This window comes from Platichthys flesus, chromosome 24 (genome assembly GCF_949316205.1).
Source record: "Platichthys flesus chromosome 24, fPlaFle2.1, whole genome shotgun sequence".
Lineage (NCBI taxonomy): Eukaryota > Metazoa > Chordata > Actinopteri > Pleuronectiformes > Pleuronectidae > Platichthys > Platichthys flesus.
Genome location: NC_084968.1, coordinates 9,037,067 through 9,061,249, shown reverse-complemented (window position 1 = coordinate 9,061,249; position 24,183 = coordinate 9,037,067). Strand labels below are relative to the sequence as shown.

The 24,183-nt window shown below is 46.1% G+C and overlaps 1 protein-coding gene across 1 annotated transcript in view; it reads right to left on the bottom strand.

Annotated features, from left to right (window-relative positions):
* The window catches only part of LOC133950059 (adhesion G protein-coupled receptor L3-like), a 187,094-nt gene that overhangs the window by 104,130 nt on the left and 58,781 nt on the right, over positions 1–24,183 (bottom strand). Inside the window, exon 4 of the mRNA XM_062384227.1 lies at positions 15,919–16,132. Coding sequence (XP_062240211.1) covers positions 15,919–16,132 — 214 coding nt within the window. The remainder of the gene's footprint in view (positions 1–15,918; positions 16,133–24,183) is intronic.

Genomic DNA, 24,183 nt, shown 5'->3' with positions numbered 1-24,183 from the left:
TCCTCCAGCCGCACATTGAAAACCAACCCGCTGACCCCGGTATTCATTTCACAAGGTTAAAAGCACATCTCTTCGATTTAAAAGTAAACAAATGAATAAATCGCAGTGTATCATTTCAATATCTGTCGCTGTCAAACAAAAACAAGCTGCGTCTAATCTCCGGGTCTGTGTATGTAAATGACGCCGCCCACGCTGTCCCTCCAGGTGACGGCCCTGGAGGCAGAGGGGGAGGATTGAAATGTGCAATAACTTCAGGAATCGATTGGTTTGGCGGGTGAGGCTTACTCGCTGGGGCCTAGCCGCCGGAAGATTTACGATTCCCGATGAATTTTTTTCTATTCCTATGCCGACAAATGATGCTGCTCGCCATCATCCCGGTGACGCTTGATTTATCCTCCAGCGAAGCCCCCTGGGACTTCCAGCCCCGTAGGCCCATTTGAGGCTAAACCTCATCCGGGGGGGGGGGGGGAGGGAGGAGGTGTATAAAAGTACATATCTTTTTCACAACAAGGATATGAATATTAATGTGTCACACGTTGAAGGAAAGTAATCATTTGGAATGTGCGGTGTAAAGACCGATTTATGACGGGCGGGTGGCGGTTTGCACCCACATGCATCAGTGGCTAAACTGAAATCCAGTATGCGAGAGCACTGGCGTCCCGGGTAAACCGACATTTGCATTCATTCATACACTTTCTGTAGACTAAAAAAAGGAAATCCATCCTGAAATCTCTCCGAGTGACAGGCCCCATTGAACGGCTGACAAGGGGTTAGCCTTTTTGAACCGTCCCAGCTGAGATCTTGAGCCGATCTCGAGAGCATCTCTGCGAGCGGCCAGATTTTTTTGGGCCCCCCCGATACCCAGCGGTGCCACTGCTGTGCCGGCCTTCAAACGGACGGATGGGGAATTTCAAAAAGAAGAAAGGAAAACCGAGGAGGCACAAATGCCACTGGTTTGACTTTTCAAGGCATCGGGTCCTGTTTGGTAAGCACAAAGAGTGACGGCCGCCGCTGCTCCCAGTCAAAGCAGAGCTTCAGGGAGCTTAATGCGACTGCAGGCGCTGCACAGCAACCACAAAGAGATTCTAATCCGTCGCCGGGACTGTCATTCAATCTGTATTTTAGAAAAAACTGGAGAAAATAAAGTTCTGAGCTTTGTCTGCAAACAGAATGCAAAACTACTCATCGCAACGAGAGCAGAGAATAGTACTCCATTCACTGTATTTATAATCTACACACACAATCAATAGGGACTGGATCACTAATCCCCACCGTCTCTCTCTCCCTCTTCATTTTCAAGCACACACAGGCACGCAAACACGAACACACACAGACGCACACACACACTCACCAAGGCCTTTAAGCAAAGGGTTTTTTCAGTCCCTGTCACCATGGTTACTTCCAATGTCCAACTTGGGCCGGTTTGTTGCTTCCAGCACTTTCCGTCTTCAAAGCCCCTTTTTTCAAAGTCCCTAAAACCGGAGTGCTTCTGTAAAGGACGTATGCAGTGCTTGGCTTATAGGAGGGAGTTTAGCTGCTAATTGCCTCAGATCACAAAGACACAAACCGGTGCCTCTCACAACAAACTTGTCCATACCAGCCACAAGGTTTAGAAATGAACACATCTGCAAGTACAGCTGCAGTTTTGCGATCATCAAGCAAAATAAGAGAATGAATGAGACTGAGTGTGACCTTGGGGGGGGGTGGGGGGGGGGGGGGGGTTTAAAACGGCCATCGTGTTGAACCTCTTTGTACCTTTCAAAATGGCCGCCCTTTGTTGCCACGAAGACGAGTGTCTTGGCAGAGGCGCTCGAGTGTCAATCAAATATCCCTGTGTTGACCGATCGATGGGATCCACCCTCCCCCCCGCCCCCGACCTTCCTCATTCACATCTCAATAATGAAAGATGAGCAGGGGTTACGAGTAACCTTCGCGTCCGATACAGGACAGGTCAGGAAGTCGATAGCTCGGCAAGGGTCCAGGTCTGCATTGGCATGCGTGAAATCCCCCCCGTTCTTAAGGAATTGTCCGGGGGGGAAGAAGCACGGCCGGGATTAAGAGCTCTGGCTCGACTGAACTCTGCTGTCTCCTCCGTGTCAATATGCTCAGGGCGCTGTCAGTCACAACTTAAGTCTGAGAGGAAAGTAATTTACTGGCCCATGGAGGCACAGAGGTCTCATTCATTACAAGATGTACCGGTTGTGTTAATGAGAGGAGGGCAGCAGGGGCAGCGAAATACAACTTGGGTACATTTCTTGCAACGTACCCATGGATGTACAGAGAGCCATCCCTGGAGCTGTGAATTATCATGATTTAAAAAACTTAGTCATCGTCTGTTGAAGGGCTCACCAGTTAATCAATTTACTGTTCAAACACTGTTTTTAAATTTACCGTTTTAGAATTTGTACAAACATCACAGGCTCCTAACTTACATCTAACGTCTTCCTCCAAAGCTCGGAGTCCGGAGCAGTATTTCACGAACACCGTGTGCGGCTGCTTCAGATTTATGTGGAGCTTTTTTTTTTCCCCCCTCTGACAGACCGCGAGTGCAAGCGAGGTGAACAAGGACTGAACAAGAAGTACAAAGACTGATATAGTTCCAGGCCCCTTTCCCCGGCACTAGCAGAGGTGACAGGGCGTCTCTTGTATTTCACCCCACGCAGCACCGACTGTCCAATTGAGTTTGTCAAGGGGAGCCTGAGACATTTAGCTGTCTTTTAAGTTCCCTTCCACACCAACAGGTCTCCTGGGACACAGCCCGAGGAGAAGGGGAGTCTCAAACTGTGGAGCGTGTCAAGCCGTCTGTTTCTGCTCGGCATGTTTCCCCTTCACCGGTAGGTATTCGATGTCATCCTCTGAAGCAGAAGCTTTAGTGCAAACCACGACTGAAAAAATGACAATTTCTGCGGAGCACACGCTGTTGTGATGTCGGACGGAACATGGAAATGTTATCCTCGCCTAATTCCGTCATCTCCGGGATCTATTAGGACCTGAGGCCCGTCTCAAAAGTAGGATTTGTCGAGCTATGTTCGGGCCTAAACCTGTTTCCCACAAAGACATCTCAAGGTTAACCCGAGCTCTGTTGCTATGGTTTCTATCTCTGCGGCGGAAACTCAAATGAAATGATTTTTGTGAGTTGGTAAATATCACCAATCAATAGCAAGGAAAGACAGAAAGCATATTTTGCACAAATGGAAGTGTGAGTGAAATTCGTTTTTGACTGGGATGAGGAGGGGGTTGCGACTTATACTGCCTCAAGCCACAAGGGGGCGTTCAAGATGCTTTGGCTTCACTTTTGATGACGTACAGTCTTTGGTAGCTAGTAAATTGTATGAACTAGTTACTGATAGCTGTATTCTTTCTGTTATTCCTTACTGATTGGTTCAATAATTACCCTGGAATATAAATTTTGTATAAAAATAAATTTAATACAAATATGTAAAGTATCCTTAATGGCTTTATGTACAACTGGGGTTATGTAATTTTTTACGTTTTATATTGTTATCTGACTTTTTGGTTTACAAGTTGTAGGTTTGTTTCCCAAGCTCTTCTACCTTGCTGAGTTTTATTATTTCATGCTCCGGGCACCAAGCTAATTTCCCAATTGAAATCAACAATTCAATGATCTCTGTTATCTTTTAATACATATACAGACAGCGGGTCATTGGCCTTGCTGCAATTCGGAGCGCTTTCATGTCAAGTTGCCACGGGGGGGGCAGGCCGAGGGTGAAGCAGCCGAGGAAGCAACCAGGATACATCCGGCAGCAGCGTCCTCTCAAGACGTCTCTTTAAAGTTTGATGTCAAACCGAGATCTCTGCGGAGGCAAAATTCAAATTCTGATCCCGTAACTAATTTGAGCCGCAGCAGATTGGGGTTTGAAGTTGCGAGCGAACAGCATTGTAAGCAACAGTGTCAGGGACCGGTGGACGTTGAGTAAATTCCATCAGCTTCTCAAGGTGACATGAGAAACTTGATTGTGCGGCAGCGGTGTCGGCAGGCAGGGGCATCTTTTATCTCTGCTGCATCCCTCCCCCCCCCCCCCCCCCCCCCGCCTTTCTCCAGCTGTAAAAAGAAAAGTCTCTGCCTCTCTTCTTTTTCCTTCTCTCCTCCTTCCTCGTGCACAGCCTTTGTCATGGCTCTTATGCCATAGATTAAAAAGCTGAAGGCTTTAATTTCATTTACAATAATTAGCCGCGTGAGCCAAAACAGGGCGCTTAAAGAAAAGTCTGCTTCTGAATCGTCAGGGGCCAAATGTTACCCTCCATCTACGATATAATGCAGACAAATTCAAGCCAAATTTATGACTCCACTGGACTTTGCCAAAGTGAAGTTGTACCACTAGAGAAGGTATTTGCATCATCAGCAGTATGCCTAGTCCACAGCCTGAGTTTTTCTCTAGCTCCTGTTTGGCTCCTATGGACCTTGGCCTCCTCATGTTTGGACTGATTAGCCTCAAACTGCACAAAATAAATATAATTTGAACAAACCTCTGCCAAGGCTCGACAGTTCTCTTATGAAACCACATTTAAATCACCTAGATTGTTGATCAACATCAAAATCTACACGTTCATCGATTCCCTACCCTCTAAATATGTCATTATTCACAAATGTTTCATAGAGAAACTGCAAATGGTCCGTGATCTGCAACTAAATGTTTCCCTGACCCAAACTGCATCCAGCCGACAAGTTTGATGGTAAATCCATCCACAGCCTCCATGGTCAAAGTAATTACAGCATAAAGAGGCTTAATAATTGCATGAAATAAAAGAAGTTGAGATATACATAAATGTAAATATGTATAATCCACTTGTTCAGGCTACGTTTGCCCTGATTAACATGTAAATAACCGGTTATAAGTAAGTAGACACTTAAACATTGGAATTGAGGAATGAATACATTTTCGCCAATCGCTTTTCTTCAATCCAGAATTGCTACAGCACTTCACAGACAAGCCAAGCATCCCGTTCAATTCCCTAACAAGCACATCACCACCCCCCCCCCCCCCCCCCCGCCACAGTCATTCAGCTCCCACTCTCTGTCAGCCCCACTCCAACGAGCATATACATGACAAAATTGGATCTGTGTCGGCACCTGCAAAAGCCATTGTCGTGCATTCTAAAAAAAACGCTTTTGTAAATGGTGAGTGGGCGGCAACACGAGTTGTGCATCGTTATGGTGCGGCGTTACTCCGCCGCTTCCAAAAGCACTTTCCCTTCAAGATCGCACCCGACTACGGCACAACCACGGTCCAGTGGCGGGGGAGGCCATTGATGGAATTAAGGCTCATGAATAAGACGCGGCGCGGGGCGAGTGAGAGCTCTCCCACTGTGTAATATTGACATGCTCCCTGGTCAGAAAATAGCCCCGGTATAATTAGCTTTCACAAAGCAAGTGTGGGGGCCAGCGGGAGAGGCCACTCCAGGCAGACAGAACCCTGGAAAGGGAGCGTGCGTGTGCCCGCTAGACACGAGCGGGCGGTCGGCCGAGGTGGACGGACAATCAGCCCCGGGGGTCGATGGAGGACGGGTCTTTCATCGGAGCGGTTAACTGCCACAAAACATCTCTCTGAATCACGAGGCCCGGAGAGGGATGAGCGCTCTGAACGCATGCTATTGAATGGTGTTTGCAGGCCCAGAATTTTGAACCACACTCATTTGGGTCTAAAAGGATGTCGGTCTTTAATAGAGATTATTTCCATTTTTTTTATGGAGCTGTTGCTAGGACGAATGGGGCAGGGTAGGTAACGCTCAAGGCGAGGAAGGAAGCAACGCACACTGCTAGTGATATCACTTTTCTTAGCTTTTACCCTTAAATATTCAAATCAGAAGACCCTGAATATATAGGGTTAGGGTTAGTTATTCAGAGAAGGACCCCAAGACCTTTAAAGACTTTGTAAAGGTAAGATGTATGACAGACCAAGGCCAAAAATATCTATAGATCCCATTTAAGGAGGATGTTATTGGTGTCAAACTGCCAATTAGCCACTCAGTCACTATTTACTGTCGATGAATTTAAAATCACTGAACGACATGCACAACTCAGTGCAACAGAATCCCTCCAGAACCAGGTCAGCTGCCGAGTCTCTTACTGGATCCGTACCGAGTTCAAGTGGTACAAGCTCTATCAAATATTGATCAAAGCGAATTATGCAGCTATGCAATGGAGCACCGATCGGTCATCATCGTTTTTCAGTTTAAAGATCTAAACATTCGGTTTTATCCTTTTTTCAAATTAGCCACGTGAGTGAATTCGAGACAAACATCCCCGTGGCCAGAAGAAGGCCATTTCTGAAAAACTTGTATCTGAGAAATCTTCAACACAATTCTCAATGTATTCTCTCGCCAAAAGGGAAATGAGCAGACTGCTGTTGAATGAGACCAGGGTAATAAGACCGGTCCTTTGTGCGGTGCTAACCGTGGGCAGCCATGTGAGAGTCACAAAGGAAACGAGGTGAAACCGATGCTTGTGTCGCTGCCTTGATTTTGGAAGGGGGGGCATATGGCATGAATGTAGATCCCACTTTGGCTGTCCTCGCATGTACAGCACCCAGAGAATTTGAACAGCGGCCACTCGGTTCATGCCGAGCGTAAGCCAATTAGAAAGCAGGGTGAAGTGACGGAGAGACACAGAGAGAGAGAGAGATGTGAAAGTGAAATAGAGGAAAGTGGAGAGGAGAGCTAAGGGGTAAAGGAGGGATTCAAACAGTAATTGAGAGGAGAGGGAGAAGAGACAGAGAGAGGGGAGGACAGCGGGATTAAGGGAGGTGGAGAGGGATGTGTAACAACTCAACGCTTTCTCAGCCGAGTTTGAGTCACCGCTCGTTTCGGTGGGACGTCAGAACCTCACCCGGCCCCCGAACTCTTAAAAATGAGTCATTTTTTAAAGTGATGTTCGACACAATCACAAGTTTGAAATACCCGTGACAAACACCGGGGGTTGTACAACAGAGGGGAAAACCGAGAAAGCTGTGGCCTGTTATTGCGGAAAAGAGAAGTTTGAGTCTTGAAAGAGTAAAAATAATAATAATCTGGCTGGTAAAACATGATGTATCACATTTATATGAGATGCAGTGAATTATTAAAGGATGACGTGACACATAAAACATTTAAAAAAAGCCCAACAACTAAGATAAATATCTGGGAGGCCTTCCTTTCATTGGCTGAGTTACTGAAGCCATATACATTTTAAACTGCCCTGCAAAACACAGCAGGTATTGACAAAGACGCTCCCCCCCCCCCAACAACCCAAGCAGAGAGCATGAGTGTGGTGGGGGTAATCATTTTGTTCTCTGGGATATTCAGATGCTCTGTGCCAAAGGCGGGCGATGTATCCTGCTGTCTGCGGAGTCACTGAAAGTTTTATTTGGCGACACGGTGGCCCCTTCGGTTTGCACGCCGACCGCGCAGTAAAAAAAAATGAAATGAATTATGTCTCACGGTATTTTGATGTTTGCCTTTGTTTCACTTAAGTGATTAATGGGGTCGGATTCCATTAGATGTGCTTACTTACGCAGCGACGAGGCTGCCCCTGCCAAAACGGAGACAGCAGTTTGTTTAGGCTGTTTATGTGGCATCGCATAAACTAACAATTCTCTATTATAACCCTGTTTACATGACACGCAGGCAAAATCTTCTCTTTAGGAGATGAACTGCCTGCTCACCCTCGTCCCATTTAATCAAAGCCATCGCAAACATATCACCGCCGCGTCATTTTATACTGCCATTTAAAAAGGCATTTCGCAAATTATTAAAATTCAATTCAACACTGGTCTTGCCAGAGATGTTGAAAAGAAGGTCATGACTCACGCGGCTGTTGCCCATGGCGGGGGGGGGGGGGGGGGATTTGTATTGTAGAGAAAAGTGAGTTATGAAGTAAGCATAAAAAAAAATGAGAGACATTGACTCAAGACTGTTTTTACTTTGTCCAAGAACACGTCAATTAATAAATCACCATGTCCTAAAGCTTACAGTTTGTAATGCTTTGTTAACAGGTGTGAAAGTTGCCACACAATGGACATGAATATTGTTTGGTTGTTAATTGTTTCAAGTTAAAGTTTGAAACAAAACCTCAAATCAAGTTTTTTTTAATTTGGTGAACCTTGTTGCATTCCAATTGGAGTGTCACAGTCCGGTTGTATATCGATACAAAATCAGCAATTTGTATCCATTTCTATGCAGATAGGTTCAGCAAATTTTAATAACCTCACCAACTTTGCACAGGACTTGAATTAAACCACAATTTCTGCAATGCAAGCTTTCCACTGGACCAAAACATAGATGGATAAAAGCATCGCTAAAAATAAATATTTGGCATAAATTACGTCCACCTCTGTTAACCGTCCCTCAAGCAGACATTCCTCAGGATCACTCCTTCCACTCAGACCCTCAATTAAAGCACCACAACTTGACAATCGCAGATATTCATCTGAAGATCGGAGTGGGAGTCATTTTTTTTTTACGGAGAGGGGTCGACTGCACAGATGAAAGAACTTTTGGATCTCGTTCCAAAAATCCGAACCATGAATCAGGAGAAGGAGTGAAGGGATGTTGTTTTTATCTTGGCAGCTAAGATGATGAATAGCAGGCAAAGTCTTTAAAGGTCGGTAGAAGTTGCATGTACTCTCCATGTTGGAAAGGGGGGGGGGGGTGGATCCAGGACTTAAGGGCAGAAGGAAGAGGCGGACCAGGAGACATAAAATGTGTATGTTGGCACCTGCCTATTAAAAAAAGGAAGACGCAGAAGAAGAACATGGATGAAAGCCGGTGGAGCGGAGCAGGGAACATTTCAGACAGAGGGAAGGGAGAACTCTGCTCCATGCACTCTGACTAACCACCTGCTCCCGTCTGAATTAGCCCTTCCTTTACTGTTTGGACCCATCCAAGTGAAACTCACTCCCATGGCTGACAAATGGACTGAGGCCTCCCACTTCCATTTTTTTTATTTTTTTTATTCTACACGTTATAAAACCCAATGTTTAGTCAGCCACCACTGTGACGGCTATTAATCTGACACCAGAAGAGCCTGCAGCCAGCTCCGGGCTTCCTCTGGGTAACGCCAAGGAGGCCAAGTATAAAACAACATTTTGTGAGAAAAGGACAAAGTTCTGGATTCTTTTGCAAAGCGATAAACTTGTACAGGGCGTAATAAAGTCTATAGGGCATTCGGCTGGGAATCCAGAAATAGACCCTGTTACGGTCGATTCAAACCAGTGGCATGGGCAGAGTCAATCCCCTCCTTTATTCTTTTAGTTCGGTTTCTCCTGAGAGATCCCAATCCTCCTCATGCCGCGGACACGTCCTTAAGCATTTCCCAATGTTCCACCCCGGGATTCGTCCTCCGTCTAATCAGTGTGTACGGCCGTGTCAGGAGAACCGGGCTGAGCCGGCTTGAAAACACCAGCGGCTAATTGGGCCGAAAATTAAAAGCGGCAGGTTCTTACCGATGAGTACGGGAGCAGGAATGGAAAAACCAGAAACGAGACAGGATAATGAAAGTCAAAAACTAAACCTTTTTTGATTTGCGGAAAAGCGGGTTACGTTAAGGGCAGGGCGGAGGGGGGGGGGGGGGGGGGTGAACGGACAGATGGGAAGACGGTTTAAATTCCCGCAGTAATCCCAAGAGGCTAGAAACGTGTTTGTTTTTCTGCTTGTTTGTTTCAGAGCAAAAGGTGGGGGTGACTTTCTCTCATTTTTATTAATATCATTTTGCATATTAACGTTGGCTGCAGAAACGCCCACCCTCCTCTACTTGCTCATAGTCAAACAACAGGCAGTTGCCCCCCCGCTGCGCTCATCTCTCTTGGTCTTTGTTCGGTAATTGTCAGGTGCTCAACGCAAAATTGTTTCATAGAAAAACAGCCTGGAGCCGGGAGGAAACTAGACAAACCAATGACTCTTGCAAAAAGAGGCGGGAGGATCGCAGTCAGAACCTCATGGAAACTCTGCTGAGTGATTGATGCAAAGTATGCACTTGATATAATGTAATACCCTGTGTGCTGTTAAGTGCTGGAATATATCTTGTGTTTCCAGTACGAGTGGTCCACTAGGACTCAAATCGCTAAATGCTGCAACAGTGGAATTAAAGGGCCGCGGCGCCTCTTTTATCACAATCTGTGGAAAGCAACCCTTTGATAGAACACCTCTGTGATATTTGCACTTTCGACATGGAAGTCGTGTATCGTTTTTTCACATCTGACATCTCAATACGTTGATGTAAAACGTACCTTTTAACAAAAGAGGCCACTTGCTGTTCTAGGCTCTGGGGGTCATGCATGAACAATGGCCGCATTACTCTCACATCTGCTCAGCTTGATCACATCTCTCTTAATGTCAATGCCTGTTTGCTGGAATTAAAGACTGCATTCATTTTATTTCCAGGCCACGGAATAAATATGAAGGCTACAAAAACTCAAGCATTGCACTTCCATAGGAGGAGACTCACTTATATCAAATAATACCCAGATATCCTCACTTTATTTGGCTCAAGCTTCAATAAACACTGGTTCCTACATTTCCCAAGGTGCAACTTGAGAGAAATTGTCTACAATCAACACATTTATGCACATTCAAACAGCCAGTTTACTTTTTAACGGCGGCATACTCGGGAATAATTACTCATTTAAAACACGGAAAATCGGGCTCCTTGCACAGATCAGTGTTGCGTTCTCTTTATGATGTTTTATTTGATGCAGCATCCCATTTAAATTATGCAGAAATAAAAACATTAATAAATAGATTAATTCCTTTACGCTGCACATCTCTGACAGGGGAAGTGAGGACAGGGCTGACCACAAGAAGTTAACAGGAACATTAGTGACTTTCATAACCCACTTGAGAAACTACTTTCCACATCCTTGAATTTGCTGGCGACAGACCTCAGATTTCTCCTTTTCCACTCAAAGAGCCCACACCCCTAATATCCGGCTCGAAATGAGGGGATTTAAATGAAGATGGGCGCAGGGCCGAAAGGAGATTCGACGGCTAATCCTGCCCCCCCCCCCCACCCCCACCCCACTGCTCAAACAAATATCTCATCAAATCCTTCAAGTCTGAAATAAGGTCAAAAGCCAAGGATAATGAGAACGGCAAACGTATGGGAAAGATCATCCGCGAAGGACAAAGGGATCCTCCCCATCTGCTCCTCCTCCCTTATCCCTCAATCACTCCCGTCGCCCTGTCAGCACACGGTCTCGACTGACGGCAGCGGAGTCGTTTGTCTTGTGCAGCCGGCTCAAAGTGCGCCGGGAGTAAATAATGGGCCCGGAGGCATTTGTTTTCCACATTAATGTCATTAACAGGAGAGGCTGTCACATGTCAACTGTCACAGGGCCATTAGGTCCAAAAAACCACAGGTTGCATCCGTCTGGTTTTCCATCGTCCTCGGGAGACTCATCAAGCGGTTGTGTCTATTAACCTTCATTTGTGTCGTGTGCGTAAACACACAAACCGCCAGACGATGACAACATGTTTTGTCTTTGTTGCTTGAAGTTTGATGACAGGGCGACGCGGAGGGAAGCCGCAGACAAAAAATGAAAGAAGGAGGGGTTGAATAGACGGAGAGAGGAATGTGTTTGTGTGTTTGTGTGTTTGGATGCGGCTGCTCGGGGGAGTGTAGGGGTTCTGCTCCTTCCTGACCTGCTTCTCTCCTTCAGGGGTCACGCACCAGCCTGCCACAAAGCTATCTGCCGTCCCTTCAGGTGCCTGCCGAGGTCTCCTGTGATACCAGGTGATGTATAGCTTTGATACAGCCTGTAATTACTGTCCGTGAAGGCCACGGCGCCTTGGGGAGGGGGGGAGGGGGGGGGGCAAGGGACACTGTGGGGCTGTGATGAGAGAAAGGTTCAGTGTTTGATAACACACGAGTGTCCGGACTCCCCGGCGAAATTCAAAGATCGGGGGGAAGTGGAAGTGGATCTGGACGCGTGTGCTGGAGAGGAGCAGAGACAACAGACGCCTCAGCTCCCAAACAATAAGCTCCAGAAATATCCCACAAGGGAAGAGCAGTGATTATAGAAATCACACAGAGCAGCCTGGAGTGTGTGTGTGTGTGTGGGTTAGTGTGTGTGTGTTTGTGTGTAATATGCAAATGCTCTCCAATTGTGCTAAATGGATGTTTGGTAGCAGGTTTCAATAACAGCTTCATTAGCCGCCATCGAGCTGGCAACTCGGCTCCACCTATAGGCGCCGCCGGTTTGAACTGCCTGAATGTGTATCGACAGCCCGGGAGAATCGGTGACACCACTGGGCGTTTGCCGGAGACGGATGCGCGGCTGGCACATGGGACGGAGCCGGCGGCCGCTTGGCTCCTCTTCACACGAGATGTGAATGCTAACTACCTCGCTTGCCAGTCACCGCGACTTAACCGGTGCCCGCAGGGGAGAGGCAGGTGTTAGACACCGGCTACAACGGGGGAGGAGGAAAACGGCTCAAAAGCAAAATGCTGTCACCGCACCCACAATCATGCTAATTAGAGTTTAACCCAATTACGGTCATATTTAGATTATGACACTTTAACCAGGTTGAAATTAGATTAGTCTCCTATATTTGAGCCACCAAATGTGTCCCAACTGATTATTGATTAATTGAATCAGCAATTTCTATACACAAATAAGTATTTATGCCAATTCGCCATCACAAACAACAACATAAATGAAGCGTGGCCATTTTCTGTGTTGGTTTTGTTTTCCATCGCCAATAAACAGGAAATCAAACGACTCATGGAAAAAACACCATTAGGGGAAATCAGGTCCCTGCAAAGGAAGTGTCTCCAGGCACAGATCTGGAAAGGCAACAACAAATATAAAATATGATGCTGCATGGAAAACTATTCCACTAATAAATGGGAGGAATTCGGAACAACAGAGTCATTCCAGAGCTGGACAAACTTCTTGGTAACAGAAGTGATCAGGAACCCCTCAGTGACAGGTTTGATCAGTTTGGCCTCAATTCTAAAGCGTCTAACAACTGCAATAGTAAGAATTGTGTTCATATTAATTGTTTACAGTTTTTTTTATAATTGGGAACATTTCTAATATTCAGTTTTTCTTCACCATTCTAAGGTATGTGCGTGTAGTTTGAGAGTAAAAAGTTAATTTTAACTATTTCAGCATTACGCTTCAAAATAAAGTCTAAGTGGGTTCTGAGTAGTCCCTGGATATAGAGTATATGCTTTAATCAGATTCATTACATTGTTTGGGTTCTTTCTAGATATTAAGTTATAGTGTGTGTGTGTGTGTGTGTGTGTGTGTGTGTGTGTGTGTGTGTGTGTGTATGTTTGTGTCGACATAATGCATGGTGTATAGAGAGAGATTATGAAATTCGAGGGGGAAATCCATCTGAAATATTAATGACTGCTGATAATCGACTAACCGAACTAAACTAAAATAACTTCATGTATTTGTCGTTGTTTTTTCATTACACTTCATACATGGAGTCGGCTCTCCGTGCCCCGGCTGTGACCTCTGCCTCCATCACTGTTGGATGGAGGCTGTTCAAATGGCTTGTTGCCGTTTGTGTTATTTATTTTTAACCCCCGTGAGCTTAGCCGCAGGTACCTAGCAACGGCTCTGACAGCCCAACAATGAAATAGTCGGGGGCGGCATTACATTTTTTTTTGTGTTTTGTTTTTCCCCATTCTAACCATGGCATGCTAATGTGGCGTTGTGTTACAAATATCATTGAATCCTCACGCTGCCATCGGCGCCCTCCTTTTAAAGAACGATTTCCATTCCACCCACACCTTCCATCCATCTCTCCCAAGACAAAAGGCGGGAATCGGGTTGTGGTTACCTTTTTCGCGTCAGTGTGAAGCTCGTTAGCATCGAGATGGTAAGAAAAAAAAAAAAGTGATTTTCCCTCGAACGCTATGTGAGTTTTGTGTTCTTGACAGGAGCAGGCCCATTGATTCATTCCTGCGGGGATTGTGAGTCTGAGTGGGCGGCAGCAGAACAACGGAGCTACAGGGTGCAACAATTATCTGACAACAAGTTTCAAACGACCTCTTTTTAACCGTCAGCTGCCTTTCACGCGGCTGATTATCCGAACTCCGTGGCACCAGACTAAAAAAGCCGAGAGCAATTGTCAGACGCGGCCCCGTTAGGATCCTCAGACTCCACGATGTGGGAGCTGAAGCTTTGGAGACAGAAAGAGGTGGACATACGTTAAGCTGGGCCACTAAAGAGAGAAAGAGAAATGTAAACGCAGAGCAGCAATTTAGATGAACTCCGTTCCGTCTGAGAGCTCAAGGGCGTTTTGACCTCAAAGGCAAGAGAAACTATTCAGAGAACGATATCCACGAGAGGAGTCTTCAGTTCTGCTCTAAGTGCTGCAATAAGTCAACACAAGACTGTGCAAGTTTGACTCCGCATATATTCACTCGCCCTGAGCTCTCACACTCTCTTGTAACCAGACGACTTGGTTAAAGTCCTGAAGCTCCTCCTTATTAGGGCTGTGGGCGATAGTTCACATCCAGGGTTCGGACCTTCGTCTTGGAGCCACGGCTCCGTTCACACCTCGTTTTTGTCGTGGCTGTGTGTGGATCTTCAGCAACCGACAACTCGGGAGAGGAAACAGAAAGAGGAGCGTCCGTGTCTCTTCGGGGAACATTGCATTTACACTGCGTACAGGGGCACTCACGGTACCATCGATGGGTCAGGTCGGTTAGTCTAAACCGGCGGGAAAACTCCATAGGGAACAAATCCACCAAATGACTCAGACTCTAGAGAAACAAGGCTTCTACTCCCGACATAGAGACTTTTGTGAAGGTAAAAAACACTCGACCCTCTCCGACCTGCCCCCTTGTGGCTCTGAAGCTGCTGGTCACTTCTGTGTGCTGGTTCAGATCAGGCTCCATGTCCCCGTTTCGGCACAGCAGGGTCCAAACAAGGCTCGGGTCTGGCAGCAGTGCTCATCAAGCACATTCGTGTTCTGACAAAACACCTGCCGATGTATTCATAGTGTTTTCAAATCAACATTGATTTGTGCCAGAAGAAATCTGCGGCTGGTGTAGACAAGCAGGTATAATGAGGTTCATGCTCTTTGGGATTCTTGACTTAATTAAACTATATATACACCATCGTGTTTACCCAGAGAGAAGCGTGTGTATTTATAATATTCAAAAGAAAAGCCGCCCGTCTTAACATAACATTAAGTTCTCCATTTAAAACAATATAGAAAATATATATTCATGGGCAGCAATGTCCTGACCTTTCTTATTTCTATAATGACGTTGACATGAGCTGCTGACAGAACGTTTCACCTGTATCTACATGTAACAGAGCACAGTGTGATTAAGACCCATGTCAACATACACACGCTCCGATGTACTGTGAATACTCAGTAGGATGTTATATTGTGATTCAAACGTATATATGTGTGTGTACACGATGGGACTACACTCACAATACTCCACATTCATTTAGATATTTTCCACTGTATGACCTTTGGATTAATGTAAACCGAAATTGCTGGGTGCATGCGTGTTGTCTAAATCTGTTTCATATCATAACATTGCTGTCTTACCCATGTAAACATGAATTGATTGTTACTGCAGGAAGAGAAACTGGTCTCAAGCAGAAGTGCATTTATTTCTGCTTGGGGAAAAGCTGAGGTGTGAATAACAGCATCTCATTACCTGAGGACTGATGATGTTTCTTCAAAAAACAGCTACTTCATTCAATGACTCAACAGGATTAAACATTTTACCTGCGAGTGTGAGTTTGTGTAATCTTGTGTGTGTGTGTGCAAAACATCCAAATAGTCACGTTCCAAACAACTCTTTTTGTGTTACTATCGTTGATCGATCTTTACAATGACTACAAAAGAAAGAGGGGTTTTAAATAATTCCATCAAGTACTACATCTGCTGAATCAAATATTCTTCTTCTACATATTGTGTGTTACAGGGATAATGCCTCCTTACCTTTGGGACATGATCTTGTAGGCGTCAGGCAGGTAACACCTCGTGTTCTCCATCTGCGCCGGGTCGGCGTCGCAGATCTTATCGTCGGTGCGGCCGTAGTTGGCGCTCTCGATCATGATGACGTCGGTGCCCGGGCAGCGCAGCTCGATGGGGTAGCTCTCGCACGACAGCTCCCTCCTCACCACGGCCATGGGGATGGGCGCTCGACTAAAGGCTGCACAGCGAAAAGAAAAGAACACAACACACACAAAATTAGTATTAGACATTTTACATAATCTCTTCTCTACTCTGGATGAAGGTTTTCCGCTCTTAACTGTGAAAAAAACTTCATGCGGGAGTTGCACTCAGTGTTGAATAAATAACAACAGTAAAAAAGAATCTATATATTCCTGCCGGGAAACAGGAGAACAGATGGGCGGCCCCCTTGCAATCAAAAGGTCTGACTCGGAGACATGTGAGAAGAGGTTGTCCACCCCTGGTCTGAGAGTGTGGGCGGACAGGATGCTGCCCGGCGCGGAGTGGGAGGATGAGCAATATAACAAAGGGCCCCTCGAGAGGCCAGGGGAGGGGGGAGGGGGGGTGGAGAGGGAGACTGACACAAATCAAACGTAAGGAGAGAGACGCGCCGTTGGCATCTGAACAACGAGGAAAAAATAAAGGTTCATTACAGGCGCGTTCGGCTGAGGAATTAGAGACAGGCAGAAACACAAAGACAAAGAAACCATTTAAATTGTTAACCCCCCCCCCCCCACAACACCAGCAGAATCTATAAACCACACAGGCTGCTCCACTGTATTCGAAGGTGACACGGTGCACTTAAGTGAAGCTACATGCGAACAGGAGGTGCTCGTTTGCCTCCAGCCAGAGCCGAGAGTGTGTTTGGCAAAAGTCGACTGTTCAGTGCGAAGCCAAAATGGCCGGGAGGGCGAGCGGGGGGCGAGTGGCGGCGGCGGCCTGGAGCTTTGCACTTCTCCCTCTCCGTCGCACAGGCACACGCCCACGCACGTCTGCAGAGGCCTGGACTCGTGCACCGAGCCGGCACGTGCACGGCGCACAGCCGACCGGGGGTGTTGTGTGTTTACAGCGAGACTAACAAAAATAAGCGCGATTCGTAAACATTGGCCTGGGCGACAGGAGGAGGACTGTGGCGGTTATGGATTTTTCTTATAAACATCCTTTCAGACGAGCGAGATGACGTTCATCACAAAGGACGGGGCGAGTGGCAGCCAGAGAGAGAGAGAGAGAGAGAGAGAGACTGTTTCCACGTGTGAGAAGAAGGCCGGGCCACATCACCTGAGATCAATATGATGAGTAATCGGCACATTTCTCCCGGGATCAACAAGGAAAGTTGTTTTTTAAATAAAAGTCTGAGCTGGAATTTAAAATCCCCAAAATCCAGGGTTTCATACTTTGGCGACTTGGAATAGGAAAGATTTATTGTCGTTGTGAAAAATAGCACACACACATTCCTGCACACACATCTGTCGACAATATTAATAATTAAATAATACAAATAAAGATTAAACCTGTATAAGAGAACTGTGTTATAAGCATCTTAAAAAGCAGAGTAAAAAATAAAAGGTCAAAGCAAAAAATAAACCAATTAAAGCAGATTTAATTTACTGAATGTCTGATTACCAGTTTAAGAAAGTTTTATGTTGACATTTTTTGTAGGTATTGTAAACTTTAATATAAACAATTAATTACTTTTCAAATGATATCCTTACATAAAAAGAAAAACAGGAATGTAGTATAAGAGTTCATGATATAGGCTAAGGTACAGGTGGTCCTTAGAAGAAATTATTTTGAGTATCTAGAATCTGCTGTTTTCCGTAGCAGTTAAAATACAGCTCAAATAAAAATAAAAATCTCCATTGCAGAAAATACAAAGCCACACACTGAGGTGAGACAACAGAAGCAGCCGCTCATCATCGTGTCATTTGATTTTGTCTCATAAATCATCCAAGCCTTCAGCACAGCGGTGCGTGCCACTGAAACGGGCACCGATCGGAAATAATTGTGTTCCATTTGGTGATGAGAGCCATCAATTATCCTCCTCTTAATGGGCAGATTTATTCCGCCCCCCCCCCCCCCCCCCCCCCTTGAAAAAGTGCTGGTCCGGATCGCGCCAAACTTCTGTGAGGCTGACGACGGCGAAGAAAGAAGGGGGAACAAGAGTGGACTCCTCCGAGTGCATAACCACAAGGGGATTAATTGAAAAAAAGGAGAATCTTGCCTTTTTTGTTTATCGATTTCTTTTTGTGGGTGGATCCCTTCTTTCGGGAGCAGGATGAAAAAAAAAAAACACAAAATTAAGAATCGTATACAAGCGTCCGTCAGGGAAATTGATTAAGGAGATGTGTGTGATTTGTTAAAAAGGTTGGAAGAAGTGCTTTAAGTTTCGCGACCCTGCAGTGACAAGGGCTTGATTCATGCCAGTGTCCTCAAAAGGGAAAGGCGAGCGCGGCCCCATCAGCATGGGCACCGGCAATCCCCTAATGCAAGTGAGTCCACGCATGCCAGTGATGTCTCGGATTACCCGGCTAGTCAACAACCGTAGTGTAATTACATTTGTGCCCGGGGGGGGGGGGGGGGGGGGCGGTGATTGATAGGGCTCATATTCCTCGGGCGCCAGAGACGGCGTCCTGTCCCACTTCGCAGGTATGCCGCCGCCGCCGCCGTCTAACCGGAGCACGTCGCGGCGCGGAGCTATCGGAAATCGAAAAAAGCTGTTATTGAAACTCCATTGTCTTATCCGAGTTCCCGTGTTCTGCTCACTTCATCTCTCTTCCTCCGTCTGCAGCGACTTCTGCTTCGGAGGAGGAGCGTTTATATGCAGTGTGTATCTCTCCACTGCAGATTCCCCCCGGATAATTCTTCTGACAAGTGCACTGCTGAATCTAAGCGGGGGGGGGGGGGGGGGGGGGGGGGGTTCGCTGGATACTTCCACCACTTTCGCACCAACAGACCACTGGTTTACTTTTAATCAGGACGGTGGCGACTGACATAATTCACAAATGAATATTTCCTAAAAAAATAAATAAAAAAAAAACGCAATTACTCAGAGAAAAGGGCAAAGAGAAAGGTCAGGGAGAAAAATGGCCGTTTCGGAAAATGCCGCTCCCCCGCAGAGCTTTTAAAAATCACTCTGAGGGGGGGGGGGAATGGTTCAGAGTTTTGATTGTGGGTTTGTTAATTGTGATGCGGAGACATTGTTTTTTTTTTGTCGCAGTTTAAAAGCCCGAGCGTATTCCTGGGTCAGCTGACACCGAGCTCAGACCCATTACCTCCACGGGAACCAGCAGGGCACCGGAGTGCAGACAGGGGCGGAGCTACAATGACATTTAAAAGTCATCATTAGTAACAAAACAGTGGCCGGCGGGGAACCAGTTTATTTTTTTCATTTCAACACCCGAGAAAAAGTGGGCGACAGCGAGGTTCAACCACCACACGGGTTCCCGACAAAAAGAAAACAGGGTTTTAAGTTGTTTTCAGACTTTAAGAGATGTGCCGGGGGGAATAAATAAATAATGGTCTCTTCTGCATTCATTGTCTGGCAAAGCACCAAATATGTTTCTGGTAAAGGGCCTGTTAATTTGCGAGATCCCATTTTGTATCCCCTTAAAACGAAAGGCTCAGATTTTGTAGCAAATGATGCAAAGTTTAAACTTTGCGTGCAAGTGTGTGTGTGTGTGTGTGTGTGTGTGTGTGTGTGTGCGTGCATGCGTGTGTGTGTGTGTGTGTGTGAGGGGTTGAAATTCAAATGAACTCTACTGAATCAATGTAAGATAAATGGATGCGAGAGGAGGGGAAGGCAAAGGGAGCTGATTCAACAGATCAAATGTCTGCTGGACGGGCCCTGGCCCCCACAGCTAGTGATGCATTAGCCCACGAGTCCGGATCCCACGTTATTTGATTAGACCAATGGGAGCCTGTCACACCCACTTCCTAGTTTGCAACAAATGACATTTTCTGGCCTCGAAAAAAAGTCAATTGGCGACAAGGAGGAGAAATCTTCTGAGCGTCTTCAATAATGCATAAGGGATTATTTATCCTGGAGTGAGAAACAGTTCTGGCAAATTGTTCTGCCTAGTAAATTACGTTTACATATGGCGGTAGGCAAGCAAATTCTCAGGGGCTTTGACGAGGAGTGAGTGATCCAGGAAGTGAACTGTCAGAGATCGAGCGTTTAAAGAGAACGCCATCGATGAGAAGCAGTGGCTGCAGAAACCTGGAATCGGTGCCATCGCTCCTTCACGCCGGTCGGGGGGGCAACTTCTGAGAAAGAATTGTTGTTGTTTTTTTCCTCCGAATCGACTTGATGGCTTATGACACGTTGACCTGACGCCGCCGCTAAGCACCATCAGCATTACTCATCGCGACAGGATCCGGATATGTCCATTCCAAACGCAGGCCCATGACCGAGCCATTTGTTTTGCTTCCGCTGACACACATCTGAACACGTTAACTGGCAACGCGCCGCGCGCTTGCAAAATTCCAGCCGAGGGAAAAGACTGATGTTGGTTTTTATTTTCTTTTTTGTGCAGGGCGGCAACATGCAAATGCGACTTTCGAAAGCTGTCAATCAAACTGGCCGCGACGCCAGTGGGGAAATTAGCACTTTGGTGTTAACAGAATCGCTACAGAGGGAGAGAGAGAGAGAGACTGAGCAGCTGCAATAAACTGCTGCGACTTCTTCAATCATCCTCAACCGGTGAATATATCTGACGGTTTTCCATGAGGAACCAACGGGAGACATCAATCGTTTATGAAACCGAGAGAGCAGTCGTAGAGCTTCTCCTTTCCCCATCCCCCCCCGTAACGATGTATTGACACAATAAAAGTTAATAACTGTGAAAGTTAATAAATCGGTCGCTGGACAGGGGAGAAATGTGCCGAGCGCAGCAGCTTCCCCGTGTGATGCGGCTCCGGGAGACGGTCACCTGGTGTTCGTGCACACGCGACCGAAACAAATACACAACTCCATAAAGCCTCGGTTCACATGCTCGGGAACACAGAGGTGAAGAAACGTCTCCGTCCGGCGGGCACTTCCATTTAATTTATCACTACTTCAATTCATTAGGTGCATGGCTGTGAAGAGGAGAAAAAATGTAAAAAAAAAAAAAAGGAGTAGAGAATAGGAAGTGATGTTCAAAACCGTTCAAATCCTCTCTGGCTTAGGAGGAATCTGCCGTTTTGCATTTATATTCAAATTCCAAAAATTCACCAGATTTAATTGGAATTTTGTGTTAAAGAAAAAAGGGGAAAAAAAACAATTCTGAGCCAAATCGAGCGATTTTCCAGTTTGTTTCTTCCCCCGAGTGGAAACAGAGCAGAGCGACGTGTCCTGCTTCCGGTCGGCACGGTGGCGTTCTGTCAGGCGGCCCGGGGCCGGAGGGGAGTGTGTGGCGCTGGCAGCTGTCGCGGCCGGTGGCTCCTGACAGTGAGCCGGGCTTTGTGCGGCTCCCGTCATGTCTGACATGGTTTTGCTGTTTCCTCTCCTTTCCCTCCCTCCCTCCCTCCTTCCTGTGACCCACCCACATGTGCCGGCACCACTGAAGGGAAGAACATCTCAGCCAAGACTAATGCACCTTGGCCCCCACCTACTGTACGCTGCCTCCGAGGCTTTAATGAGCACAAACACATCGGAGATACACTCTGACACACACAGACTCACACAGGACTTCCAGCACAGGCATGACTCAACATGCCCCGTAGTTACACGTGCCCCGATAGTAATTGAGGTCAAAGAAAAAGACACAACAGACGATTTTTCTCGTCTCGGGTGGGGGGGAGCGAGGTCTCCCCCCCCCCAACTCACTTTTCTCCTCTCTTACCAAAGAGCATCAAATGGAAGCAGCCGGGCTAAGTTTAGCACGGTGAACTGAGACAAAGTGCAGAGCAGCCTTCACCGATCTCCGAATAACAAACACAAATACAAAGTTTATATTTTATGGACACGTTTTATCGAAAGTTACTATTCTTAAAACACCTCTTTCCACCAATCAGCCATTGATAACTAAATGATAATATAGTTTAAAAATGACCGGAGCATCTAATTCAAAAAATATAAGCAAATGTACAAAGTAGGGTTATCTCTACGGAAAAATAGGTAGGTATTGATTATTTCACTCGAAAGAGAGAAGCAGACTGAATATATCACATTGTGTATTTTATTAGATGATATATGCTTTTGAGACAAAATCATCCAATTTTGAAATTCAACAACTGTAGCTCCAGATAAACAGAGGGATTAAATATAAATCAGCCAAACAAAAGAAAGCAAAAAGTACCTCCCAACTGCAGTTCAGTCTAGTCGTCCTCCTTGAGTAAATGGAAAGTACCTGTAATGTATTTGTGTAGTCTCCTATGATAAACACTTGAGCCGACTGTTCATTGTTTTTGTTTGTCTGTGACCCTGGTTGACAGCAACCAGCATTTTTCTAATCATAAAAAGCAAATATCTAATCATAAAAAGCAAATATCAAAAAATAAACTGGTTCCCCGCCGGCCACTGTTTTGAAACCTTGAGGATTAAAAAACAGACGTAACATTTCTACATGCACTGTCCATTGCACAGTTTCCCCCCCCTTATCTCCTCCTTAACTTTAGGAAGCAGCATGTACGTGAACACGTGTGTCACCGCCAATCGCAGCTCGGCCAAAGGAACAAGCTCTCCGTCATCCTGTCACGTGAGATAGATGACAAACCAATAACAAGGGCACTTGGAAAATCCATTCTCTTGTAATGAATAAAAAAAACAGGCGATATCGCGGTGTGAATAGATCCCTGGGGTTCTACTTATGCTTCTGGGATTAATAGTGGAATGGAGGTGAACTCCAGCACGAGGCTACTGGCCACCAGGCTAACACCACCAGTCACGACCAAACGGCAAAAAATAAAAAAACTCATTCCGCCCTGGAACATCGGGATGTTTGTTGATGATTGCGTTGGTTTGTAAAAAAATAAAGCACTCTATCTGAAATGACCTCAATCAGTGGCAAACAGCTAAATTAACCCAACATCCCACTCCACTCCACACTCCATCACTTGCACACGCAATAACCCATAATTAGTTAGAGGCTGGTCTTTTTTTTCCAACTTGAAACGAGCCGGAACGGGAGGAGAGACCATGGAACACAATTTGCACAAAGAGGCATATTGGCTGTTGATGAAATTTCCCCTTTTTTTGTGTTCTTCATGAAAGCCGCGCGTGGAAATCTCCGGCCTTGTTTGGAGTTTAGGCGGGTTGAGAGGAAAACAAGGAAACTGAGGCCAACGCTCACTTTGTCCTTGTTGGAATTTGTCTTCACTCCATTTCATCAAAAGCATCCTCGCTCGACTCACTGGATTAGGTTGTAATGGTTTGTTTACGGTGGCACAGCGTGTTCGCAGAAAAACAAATCCCCCCCCCCCCCCTCACGCTCCTGCAACTGTAATCTTTGCTGCAGTGTAATAACCCGGAGGGGCAAAAAGCATGAATTAATACCAATTAAAGCCCCGTGCTGGAGTGTTTACTTACATAATGAAGAACACAAAAATTGATTTAAATGACAATTTAAATACCATTTCATGCATATTCATCCCTTTGTTTATTTCTTGGGTTTCCGCAAACTTCTCTTTTTTATCTGTGGAGCCATTTGAATCATATCAAGTCCTTTTTTTATCCACAGAGCAGATGAAGCACTCGGCTCTTAATTGTTTTTTTTACTGCAGGTAGTCCTCATGTGTTCATACACGCAGGGATTGATCATATCGAGTATGGAGACACAGTCCACGCTCAGACCGAATCCCGGAGAGATATTACTCAAAGGGGTTCGACTCAGCATGGATAATAGTAGGTTGAAGTGTGTGTGTGGGGGTGGGGTGCTTGCCCTATATACCATAAGAACCCAAAGGGTGGTGCAATCTCGTGTGCCGGGTGGCATCGACAGATTAAAGGCCGAACGTATCTGTGCTTAACGGCGGCGCTCTTCTTTTGTTCCCTCCCCTGTGGTTCGCTCACACTCACATGTGTGTTTGCGCTCGCATGTGCTCACTGCAATACATTATGCATTGGAATGGGGGGGAGGGGGGGGGGGGGGTTCTCCCCAGAGGAATACTGCTATCTGGCGCATACACCTACACGTACAAAATGTGACGCGGCTGCAGGAAACAGTAATTTTTAAATCAGAACCCCCCCCCCACCCCCATCGCTCGCTCCGTCTCGCTTCCTCCCCTTCCCGAGCGGCAGCATCACTCGCAGGGTGAAGCACCTAATCAATC